At 39.9% G+C, this 12,055-nt stretch overlaps 1 protein-coding gene across 1 annotated transcript in view; it reads left to right on the top strand.

Moving 5' to 3' along the window:
- The window catches only part of MTA1 (metastasis associated 1), a gene marked incomplete at its 5' end in the record, with an annotated part of 63,607 nt that overhangs the window by 6,505 nt on the left and 45,047 nt on the right, over window positions 1–12,055 (top strand). The window contains 4 exons of the mRNA XM_010192518.1: window positions 3,617–3,743; window positions 3,913–3,976; window positions 9,259–9,376; window positions 10,987–11,089. Coding sequence (XP_010190820.1) covers window positions 3,617–3,743; window positions 3,913–3,976; window positions 9,259–9,376; window positions 10,987–11,089 — 412 coding nt within the window. The remainder of the gene's footprint in view (window positions 1–3,616; window positions 3,744–3,912; window positions 3,977–9,258; window positions 9,377–10,986; window positions 11,090–12,055) is intronic.

Genomic DNA, 12,055 nt, shown 5'->3' with positions numbered 1-12,055 from the left:
GCTGAAGTGTCAAGGTGTAGGGATTTCTGTTTGTTAAAACTTTCACCATGTTTTCTGTATCTATAAATCAATGTCTGGTTTTTGGTAGAGAGAAAATTAATAAGGCTGAGGCTTAATATAGATCATTTGAAACGAACCTGGGAGAAAGAATGTGATGGTGTATTGTTCATTTCTTCAAATGCAACACTTTTGTAGTGTGCTTTCAAGCTGCTCAGCTAATCTGTTAAAGTACCAAGGGTTTAAGCTTCCTTCAGTACTGAAGGATCTGTGGTACAGGTTGATAGCCCTAGCTTTACTGTGTTTCCCAGTGTTTTGACCATGTTTTATTCCCTTTTTCCTTGCTTTTTGTTGTTAGTGATACCGTACTAATTGTTTGTTCCTACAGAGTGTCTCCCAAGCTGGAGACTCGAGTGTGCCCTCTCAACCTCATTTCTGTATCTTGTTTGCCTTTGTGCATTTCTGATTTCTGCCATGTAGCTACTCATATGACACCCAGAATGCAGAGAAAGGGCTGGTGCTTTCTACCTCTGATGTTGCAGACAGCCCAATCTGATTTATATCAAATTGCTATTCTTTCTAGTGTCTAGCAAATATTGATGTTTAATTATGCATCTCGCACACCCAGTCATTTTAAATTACAATTACTGCCTCTTGGGTTTTTCCTGCCAACTCAAAGTTTACTCTTTCTAATTATTTTCTCCCATGTATGTTAGCTTTCACATGAGTCTTGCTGTTTGTGTCCAATCTGCCTGTCTTTTCTTTTCAGTATAAGTCGTCTTCACGGTTTGTTGATGTGCTATTAATGATTCTGTCATCAAATATCAAATAATACTTAATCTGATAAACTCCTTGCAGCATTCCACTGGCCACTTCTGCATAGCTGATATATTACTGTTTGTATTAAGACTAAATGTTTAGTTTTAAATCTGCATGAGCATATCTATCAAGCTGAGAGATTAATTTTGAAGTAAGGCTTTATGAGAGCACTGAAGTCCCAATACACTGCACCTACTGTATTCCCATACCACTGATTCTGCAGTACTGTCATAAACACAGGCAAGCTTTCTGAAAAGATGTCTTACATGTTTTATATATTTTTTAAGACTACGGTCCTTATTTCTCAGGGGCCACCATTCTCGAGGAGGAAGTCTGCTTCACTTGAGTGTTTGAGCTAGAGGAGAGTGAAACGCAGATGTGTCAGACAGGCTTGACTGGGAACCTGTGGCTGGGCCAGCCCCTGCCCTGGGTTCCAGTCTGCCTTTAGCCTTTGCTGTCTGTGCCGAGGTGGTGAGGTGGTATTAGTTACGGTTTTTGTCAAAGCTGCTTTTGCATGACTTCAGGGAGACAGAGAGGTTCCTGTTACAGATCCAGTTTTGTATTTTCTTCTCTTCTTCCCTTGGTTCTGAATGCGTTTGCCAAGTTCATTCTTTTCAGTACTAAGTCATGGCTGTGGAAAAGGAGGGAAGATGCTTGTGTAGATTTGTATGTTTGTTATTGCTTGGAATATTCCTACCTCTGTTTTCAGGAACTGTAAGAATTTTATATCATGTTGGGGGAGTGAGTTGGGGTGAGGACTTGTTTGTTACCTGTAGAAATGTCTGTCTTTTTTTTCTTAAAAAAAAAAAACACAGCATTTTTGAAAGGCTGTGCATAACAGAGCTGGCATAAGAAGAAAATACATGCTTCCACCTTCCTTATTTTATTGCAAAAGCAAGGCATATAAATAAAACACCAGTTGGAAGACGAGCCTAGCTGAAGGGATGCAGTTTCTGAGTTTAGCTTGATTGTGCTGGGTGGTTTCATTTTGTTTGTAGATATGATTGGCACATAGAGATAATCTATTTTTATTAAAATGTAATTTTTTAAAGCTCTAGGCTATTAAATACACTGAAGACATTAAGTATTTTAGGTTGCTCCTTCTAGTATTTTCCTCCATTACACAGTGCAGGCATAGATGCCTTTTCATTTGTGCATCCTTAGGTTTTTAGGCAAGCTAGCTTGGAACTTGCTGACTTGTTTGTGGATTGCTGCTGGTGTATTTATAGTGTAGGTCAGCAGCCACAATATTAATTTTCAACTAAAACAGTACCCACTTCAGTAAATAAATTGCAGAACCATGAAACTGTGGCAGAAATGTAAATTTGGTGTTCTAGTTACTAGGAAAATACTAAAATGTAAGTGCACGCTGCTGTATGCTTAACAGCTCATGTGGTATAAGAGCTATTGTATGCTGCAGTCTGGTTTAATTATGCTACTGTTTTTTTCCTTCCTTGCTGAAGCAGCGTATCTGGGGATGTATAAACCACAGGTCTTTTTCCAGGACAGTAAAATGGTAATAAATTGAGGGGAACCTGAATGGTATATAGTTTTTTAGTCACCCCCTTTGGCATAATGGTGGCCTATTTAAAACTAAATGCAATTTTAATGTTTTGTAAAATCGAGATCTCTGCTTTCTGTTTGCTTTCTTTTGGGAGAACGATGAGGATTATAGTTAACTAATCTTAAAGGTATATAAATCATAACTATGCTTGTATGTGTTTCTGACTAGAAATGTATCTTGGCAACAACTGTTGAATTAAGCTGCAGGCATGAGTCTGCTCTTTGAGAGTACTGCTGCCATAAAATTAGAATTTTACTGTTCATATATGAGAGGTTACAGCTCATTCTACTACGGTTTGGGAAACTTTTCCCATGGTTTTGGAAAATACAGCAACTGCCTTCATTTCTTAGGGAAGGAGAAAGTCTGATGTTTCCATCCACAATCCTTCATCTTGGAGAAGCTTTACAGCTTTCTCGGAGTATTTTGCTTTCTGTAGCTTTATCTTGCATACTTGACAGGACGCTTGCTAATAAACACAAAACATACTAATAATTTATTTCTTACAAGAAAGGTGCCTAGAGATGTTTTGGATCACTTGTGTGTCAGCGTGGATGTGATTTCATGTATTTACTTTGGCATTCATTTAAAACCTGGTTGGATGGAGACTGGGTAGCTCAAAGCCAGAGATGGTGGATCCTGACCGCAGCATAAAGCAAGCTTCAGCTGAATGTGTGCAGTGTGGTAGGGTCAGGTGGGCTGCAGGGCCGGCCTTAGGCACTTGGTTACATTCCAGTTAATCTAAAGAGTGTGATGTAAAAGCTGCTGAAGTCAGGATAGGATGATCTGTGATACCCTGAAAGGGGAGTCGGGTCTAAGATAGCTGATGGCTGGTAAAGGGGAAAGGTTTTGTTTTTACCGCCTCGTTCATCGTGCATCAGCTTCTTCCTGATGAATCTAACGGTGCAGTGGTGGTCTCCAAGAACAGCACTCTCTAGAGCTCGTCTGTTGGTACAGGTTTGTGTGACCTTCATCTTGGTGAGCCTGTGTGACCTGTGTGCATCTGGAATGCTTTGGTCCCAGTGGTGAATAAATAGGATTCTTCACAGGCATCATTTAAAGAATCTATGTGGATTATCTAATTGTTCGGTTGGCTGAAATATGAGGATTCAGATGAAGTTAGATTTGATCTAGATAACGTGAATTATTTAGCAAAGGTCTTGGAGCTGCTCATCCTGATTGGCTCAGAATCAGTACTTGCACTGTTCTTGATGATCAATTTTGTCTCTCTATAACTAGGAGAAATGGAAGAAGAGATGGAAAATCCAGAAATGGTTGATTTACCAGAGAAACAGAAGCATCAGCTACGACATCGTGAGTTGTTTCTCTCACGACAGTTGGAGTCTCTGCCAGCCACACACATTAGGTAATGACTGTTTTCTTCCAATGCTCTTTATTCAAAACCCAAATGGCATTATTATTCAGGTATTTTTCAGTGTAAGATTAAATTCTGTGTAGAACTTCAATAACACCATCTTGTGAATCACGTGAGTGTTTTAGATGCTTTTTCATAAAATGGGTTTCTCTTTTTTTAGAGGCAAATGCAGCGTTACTCTGTTAAATGAGACAGAATCCCTTAAATCATATCTGGAACGGGAGGTAAGAACCATTTTGTGAATTGTCAAGCTTGAGCAGTTTATTCTGGCATGATTTAGGTGGCTTTTCACAAGTTTTCTAAAAAGAAGGTGGTTCTTACGTTTCTACATGTACAGTATGGGCATTGACAGTGGGAAGTTTAAAGCTCCATACAGTTTTCGTTCTGATATGAAAATGTGTGGATCTGGAGGCCAGACCTGTTCTTTACATCCTTGTGAAAGTAAACTGCTGCTCCTTCTATAAAGAGAGCCCTCCTTCCTCAGCCTGGCAGCCTGAAAGTTCAAACCTGGAGTCTCACACCCCAGACAAGACAGGGTGGGAGGTGGAGTAAATGTGAAGAGGGAGCAAGCCAGCAAGCTGTACTTCTATATATTTGCTTTATCCTGAAATCTTACAGATTTATGTTAATGTGGTTTAAGCTTGATCTTGCCTCAGATTTTTGAGCAGCTTAGTTCCCTGTCTTTTGAGTTCACTGTTGTTTACCAGTAGACTTCATGTGCCCCGACAGACACTTAGATCCTTGAAAAACCACTTGTCAGTTAACTTCAGAGTCCTGCAGGAATTTTCACAGTTTAAAGGTACTTCAAACTGAACACTTGAAATGGGATTGTGTTGCACTGTTCATCACTATTAAGGGTATAAATCTTGGGTTTGACTTTTTCAGGTATTTTGGGATTTTAAAAATTACAACTGTAATTCTTTTAAATATATACCTTTAATTGACCTCTGGCTCCCAGCTGGGTTAGTCTTGGAATTTGGCAGTCTGGGAGCTTTACTTTGGGAGATTAGCGAACAATTGAGGTACATTATTATTATTATTTGAATACATTTGCAAGCATTACCTTTGCATTTGAAAGCATTAGAATGCTATGCAAGAGAGGAAATCTTATAATTAAAAACAGTAGGGTAATGGTCATTACCGGTCTTTAAGGAGCAAGGAGAAAACAGGTCATTTTTTTTGCAATGAGCACACTCTAGTCTGTCTCATAGTTGGGCTTTTTTAAAAATGCTTTTCTTTATTATTTATTTAAGCTTAAGATTAATTTTAATCTGATACTCTAGTTTAAGAGAATTTCAAACAAAGCACAGGGATTAAATAATTGGGTTTCTCTTTGGAATGTGAAACCTAAAACATGTTGAGTCTGCTCAGGGCTGCCAAATGGCAGCGCATCAAACAAGGGCTGTTGTATTCAGAAATGCTTGTTACCAGCTAGCAGCCTACGATACGCCAATTTGAAAGCAGAAGTTAATCAAACTGAAATTAATTTATATTTATTAGCACCCAACTATTAAGTAGCGTTCATTCTCAATTGCTCCCAACATTTTTATTATCACTGGTGTTACATTTGCGTACGGAGAAGGGAACTGGCTTTCTCTAATCGTGCAACAGCTCAGTTGCAGAGGTAGGAATAGAAAGATCTCTTTTTCATCCTTTTGAACTCTCAAAATGCAAGATGGGTGATGCAGGTTATTTTTAAAACTGAGCAGGCACCAAGAGATTTCACAGAATGAGAGAGTTCCCTGAATGTGTCCTGTCACTTAGCACAGTATTTTGCTGTGGTGCAAACTAACTTGGACAGATGGTAAAGAAATTAAAAGCTCGGGAACACAAATGTGCTTGGGTGGAGGGTGAAGAGATTAAGAAAAGGAGGTAGTTGTTGGCTAGTGAATTCATAGCACTGGATGGTGTTGTTTTGAATTATTTCTTCTTTTCCCCCGCCTTCTTCCTTAATCCATTCTTTGCATTCAAAATGTTGTGGGTTTTTTCGTTTTTGTTTTGTTTTTCCTTTAACATGGCTTCTGTCAATGAAGCTTAAGCTGTCCTAGGGATTCTGTCATTTGATTTCTTGTATGTTATGGCCACTAAAAGTAGGTTTTTTAGCCCAAGGCTGTCTGCCTTGAAGGAGATTAAACATGCAGACAAAAATGTTTAGGTGGATAGTAAGCATAGCAGAATTACATTTGTGTTACCTCCGTTTTCTTCCTTCCTCCTTTCTCTGTCATCTTCCTCAGGAAGACCGCTCTTACATTCAGAGGGGGAGCTGAAGGGGGACCAGCAGTGACTTTTTTACTGTGCCTGCAAAATTGGGTTTGTAGCAGGAGTGAGGAATAGGAGAAAAAAGAAAAAAAAGCAACTGGAAAACCTGAATTTCCTGTAGATACTGAATTCCCAGGGAGATCAAGAGACGGGAATAGCTAATTACTACAAAAGCATTAGATTTCCCTATTCTGCAGGAAACTGGTTTATATGTACCTTCTACTTTACTGCTCTGCTAGGATATATCCAGAGGCTTGTATGAATTTTGCCTGCTGGATAGATGTCTGGTATTTCAGTACCTTCTGGTACCCTCCCTAAAAATAAAATGCTATGTAGTTAAAATATATTCCCCCTGCCCCTTCACCCGAGCCGACTTCATGAACGCAAGTTTGCAAGCTGTAATGAACTAACCACTATTTCTGTACTGTACTTGCACCTTTTCTTGTTCTTCTGCAGTTTCTCAGTGGCTTTGGTTCTTGGCTATAGCAACGGGTAGCTGAGGGGCTTGGGTAGGGAAGTTCTGAGCATATGTGTCTGTATAACGCTTCAGAAAAGTAGAAAGTCGTGGTTTTATTTTAACTCTTGGCAGGTCATTTTAATTTTTCCAAACATGTTGCGCGTTTTCTGGGTTCCAGAATTAGGGTTTAAAACCAATAACCTTGGTTTTCTTCAGTGCTGCAAAGTCAATGTACATAGTTTTGACAGCTAAAATAAGCGTGGAGGATTTTTGAGCCATGTTATTTTGCTGTGAATATTGCATTTCTTGTAAAATCCTTCTGAAAAATCATTCTTGTCACATAGTGATGATCAAGAATTCACATCCACTTTAGCGTATACAAGGATCTGCTGTGTTCCTTGGGCTGTAGTTTGCATTGGCACTAAACTGACATTTATTCATGGTTTCGGGAATCTCACTCAGTTTGCAGGAGCTGAATTTCATGTTTCTGTGGATGAAGATGGTAGTGGTATTGGGTTAATTCTGGAGATTACAGTCTGTCTTGTATTTGCATGTGAGCCCCACAACTTTCATTTCCTCTCTGTTGAGGAGGCTCTGGTAAGGGAAAAGAGACCAGAGGCTTTTAATTCTTTTGTTGAACCTGCTTGATCAGAGACAAAACTGGACAAGATATAAAAGGATGGCCTGAGACTGGTAGAGAAGGATGGGTTTTATTTTGTAGAGAAAATTCATAGCCATAATCTATGAAAGAGAAGCAACAGGGCATCTAACAATGAAATATCATGGAAGAAAGCCTTTCCACAATGAATTACTTTCCCTGGCTAAGAAAGACTGTGTTAAGAAACCGCCTGTAGATCTGGTCTTCCTTGGGGCCCACTGTGTTATTATACTACAGTGTTTGGTTTGCGTATTTGCTGGGCAATGTGCCCGAAAAGCATTAATGTTGCATTGCATAGACTTTGTCCTGTAGTTAGGTATGTTGGAGCTGGAACAAATAAAACACTGTATTTGTAACGTGGAAGCTTGCGAGACAAAAGATTTTCCTATGTTTTATTTATGGACCAAGACATTCTCAAAATACTGTAATGTCTTGAACTTTTGTGTATGTCAGGGAGCAAGAGACACAGATTTCTTTACACAGCTATAATATAAATGAGTTTTCATATACTCTGAAGCTCCCTTCTGTTGGTAGGTTGATATAAATGTGCCTGTGGGAGTAGGAATCAATTCTGTCAAAAATGTCATTCACTTAGGATGCAACTGAATGTCCTCACCCCAAACCCAACCACAGACAACCTTTCCAGTTGGCTTGGCTGGGTGTTGGAGCAGTGTTTTGCCAAGCGTTAACTTTGACTTTTATCCTGTTATCATGACATCACATGAGATTGTTCCTGCCCTTGGAGTTCATGCATTCGCAGTGGGGAAATGACACGTTTTCTACTGGAGGAGATTGGTGTGAGCTCTTGTCTTGCCTCTTGTGCTGCGCTGTGTAGGTGATGCCTTTTTGGACAGTAGCTTTCTCAGGTAGCAAAGCAGGTTTGCCTGGCTTTCTTGGCTTTTTTCTGGCTTTTCTCCTCCTTTCCGTAGATGTTGATCTCTTCCCAGAAAAATGCTGATTTTTATTAAAATTGAGTAGCAAATGCAGAGCTACCATGTTTAACCCTCTTAAATTCTGTAATTGGATGCTGGGTGCATTATACGTGTAAAGAAGACACGGGAGACCTTACCTCTGTGGCATCAGTCTTAGATTAATGTCTGTAGTGCACAGGGCTGGGAAACAGAACTCATATGTACCTTTGAAGCCCTAGCCCACAGGATTTTTGCCATGTTATTGGGGAAATTCACAGCAACTCTCCCTTTTTTTGAGCTTTGTGTGACAGACTAGGGGACTGTCTTTTCTCTTGCAACCTCTTAATGAAGATGAACAGGGCTTGAAACTGATGCTGGTTTTGTCCTAATTTTTGTTGCATGCTGTTGACACATACAAGGAAAGGGAAAACAAGGTGAGCATGAAACGAGATGTACTTAAACAGGGCGCTTGCTATTGACACAGGAATATGAGGAAAGGGAAAATGAGCCAGAAACCTGAGATGTGGAAAATGGCACATCACACATCCCGTTTCTGTTCAGAAGCGCTTCTCTCTCCTGCTGACAGTGTTGCTGTGGATAGAGGTTATGAAAGGGCTGTTATTTCATGTCCTACCAGAGCGGTCTTCCTGCCCTATATCCCACACTATGCTTTGATGGAGCACACCTGATCTCTGATGTGTCACTCAGTAGCTATAGCTATGTTTGTATTCATGTAGAAAAGTTTAATTACTTGTGCAGTTAAGTAGTTAACATTTTGACTGTTTTCTTCCTCCCTGGCAGGACATTCTCATTCTGGTATGACTCTTTGCTTTCATTTTATATGCTTACCCATGTGACAGAAACCAAGTAGCTTTTTTAGCCTTTTTCTCATCTACTGGAACAGAAGTAACAACTTAATGTATTGTCACCTGCAGGTAATTACTGCTGCCGCCAAATCTGCTACCATTCTCCCAGTAACCAGCAGAAGGAAACATGGCAATTTAAGCTTAGATAACAGTGGACAGCGCTTAAAGAAGAAAGTGGCAGCGTTTAACTTAGGGCTTTCAAACTGGTGGTTCATGTATTTTTTGTTCACCCGATTTAAAAATCTATATATAGGTTGTAAAACAAAACTTAAAATGTAAAGCTTGTTAGTATGTATGCAAAGCTGAAAGTAAAAGCTAATAATATTATTTGCTTTTTTGTTCTTTTTTATTTTAGGATTTCTTCTTTTATTCGCTAGTGTATGATCCTCAACAAAAGACCCTACTTGCTGATAAAGGAGAGATTCGAGTCGGAAACAGATACCAGGCAGATATAACAGACTTATTAAAAGAGGGTAATTTCCATAATTTATTTAAATTGTCAAGAGGTCATGTTGAATGTGGCCGCTTTTATGTGTGCAGCCTGCATACGTGTGGGAGGTAGAGGTTTCCACTGCTAGGTCATGCGTACTGTGGTGGCCTGGTTTGTTGGTGACTGAAGCTGGTGCTCACTGATTGCAATTAGTTATGTCTCAAACCAGTCTCTAAGCAGGCATTTGTCCAAGTCATAAAAATTGCTGAAACAAATTGAGTTAATTGGCTCTCTCAGAGCTTGTACTCTTTTTATTAAAAGATTTCAGAATTTCCATGGGAAAACCAAATTTCCATTACGTCTGTAAAGTCTTTGGTGTCTTTAATCAGGCCTTACTTCCCTATAAGAGCTTCTTCCAAATTACAGCCAATTAAACACTTGTCTCCCCTCATCAATTTGCCCATTATTGCTGGGTACCTTTTCCTTGGAGCCCTCTCCCCATCCAAATTGTTGGCTGCCAGCCTAGACCTCTCACCTGCAGCACAGGCAAGACAAAGAATTTGCTGGCCTGAGTGTGTTGGGAGGCCTCAGCCTGACCCTGCTATGTGACGGGGTGGTAGGACCATGAGGACCCTGGCCCAAGAAAAGGGGATAGTAGCAGCAACCGACCCCAGTTATCCAACAGTAACTAACTTTAGATTTGTCTTTGCACTACCCTACAGATCCAGAAGTGGGTGGCAAAACTGAGAGGGATGGGGAATGTTGGTATCCAATTGGTCCTTTCCGAGACCCATGTAATGCTTGGGGAAAGATCTGTTGGTATGCTGTTCCTAACTGAGCAGGGGTGGTGACCTACGTTGGAAGGACCTTCTCCAGACTGTATGGGTAGAGATGTGAAAGCAATGAGGTGCTTCTGTCTTTGGTTAGAAGCTTTGCTGGTACTGTTAGCCTCATGTTAGAACAGAAAAACAAATTGGTCAAGACTCTTGTTAAATTTTTCTATGATATTGCTATTTCTTCAGCAGCTGGACAAGCCACCTAAGTGAGGATGAACTAATCTAAAAGGCATTTTCTTTCCTAAGCAGGCCAACACAGGGCTTCAGGGAAGGATGATCTCCAGATGCCTTAAAGGCAACAGAAAAAAAGAAGAAAAAGTCTCAGTAGCTTCTGTATTTTTCCAGGGTATTTTGGTTTGAGTCAGGAAAATAAAAGCAAGTGGGTCTGATGCCATGATTTCCCCTTTAGAAAGCAGCTGATGCAAGTTGAACCAGGTACTCTGCCTGCTCAGAGGAGCTGGGAATGTCCCTGTTTTCCTGGAACTGCTGCAAGATAAAGGAGAAGGAGAAGCAGAGGAAGAGGGGCTGAAAGGAGACTGTTCTGTTGGGAGGAGGATGTGCTTTGTTTCCCATTTCATGTGTCCTTTGAAACCAGTTCTTCAAAATCTGATTGCTTGATTCAAATGAGCTGTGTTGCTGTGTCTGTCAAGCTGAAATTGTTACAGACAAATGAGTGAATGAAATTTTCACAGTGGCCTGTTAGGCAGAGTAACTGAGTTGTCTTAGCAGTTAAATTATTGTGAGATAAAACAAATCTAGAACCTTTGTTTATTTTAAAATTGCCATACTGAGCATTTCTAACTTGTTTTTCAACCAGGTGAGGATGATGGAAGAGATCAGTCAAAACTTGAAACAAAAGTTTGGGAAGCCTTTAACCCACTAGTAGACAAGCAGATAGACCAGTTCTTGGTGGTAGCACGGTAAGAGCATTTTACCTCTCCCTTGAATTAGTAAATGTTAATAACTCGTATTTTCTGAGTACTTTTTATGTTGTTTTGGCTTTACTAGTAGTTGGTTGCTTGATTCATCCACTCCATTTTGAAATGATGGACATTCCCTTCCTGGGAATTGCATGACTTTAGGAACTCAGATTTACAACTTACAGTTAATCACTTTCATAAAAGAAAGGTAAATGGGGTGTGAAAATTATCCTCTAATTGGTAAGGTTTTTCAGATTCATTGGCCAGCATGCAGGAGGCTTAGTGAACTCACTTCTTAACAGTTCATTACTCTGTCCATTTTCTCCCAGTTTCAAATCCAGTGACATTTTAGCATCTATTAATACTTTGCTAAGAAGTCTGGTAAAGTGTTTTTGATGGAGCATGAATGCTTCCTAGTGCCTAGACTCCAATGGGTAGGCACAGTAAAGTAAAACGGTATGTATCTGTACAGATATGTGCTTTTGTTTAAGCCCTAACCAATATTTGATCAACTTTTGCTTTTTAAAATGTTCTTGAATGTTTTCATTGTTATGCATTTATATGAGCAAGAGCCTGTACTAAATTTTAGGCTCTTGTAGCAACTGGTGACTGAATAATTTGAATTCAAAGAAAAAGGGCAATACTGTCAAAATTCTTTGTCTTTTATGTAAGTTTGTAGGACTACATGGGAGGAAAGTGGTGTGAGTAGGTGGATAGTTGGACCTTTTGATGGTTTTAGTTAGTGGAGCAAGTTATCACTTGGTATGGTTAGGAAAGGAGTGTGCAAAGTGACAAGCTGCTGATAGCATCTCATTTGCTAGTCTTGAGAGTTCTGCTCGTTGGCCATGGTATCTGATAGGCGTGGACCTTGACTTGCAGGACTGCCTGCTTCAGCCAAGGGCTTTAGCGCAGGAAAACACGAGTTATGTTTCAGGTACTCTGATTCTGTCAGCCTTTTGGTTTTTT

This window comes from Mesitornis unicolor, unplaced genomic scaffold, assembly GCF_000695765.1.
Source record: "Mesitornis unicolor isolate BGI_N332 unplaced genomic scaffold, ASM69576v1 scaffold31649, whole genome shotgun sequence".
Taxonomy (NCBI): domain Eukaryota; kingdom Metazoa; phylum Chordata; class Aves; order Mesitornithiformes; family Mesitornithidae; genus Mesitornis; species Mesitornis unicolor.
Note: the sequence above shows the minus strand (reverse complement) of the source record. Positions and strands in the feature narration are given on the sequence as shown.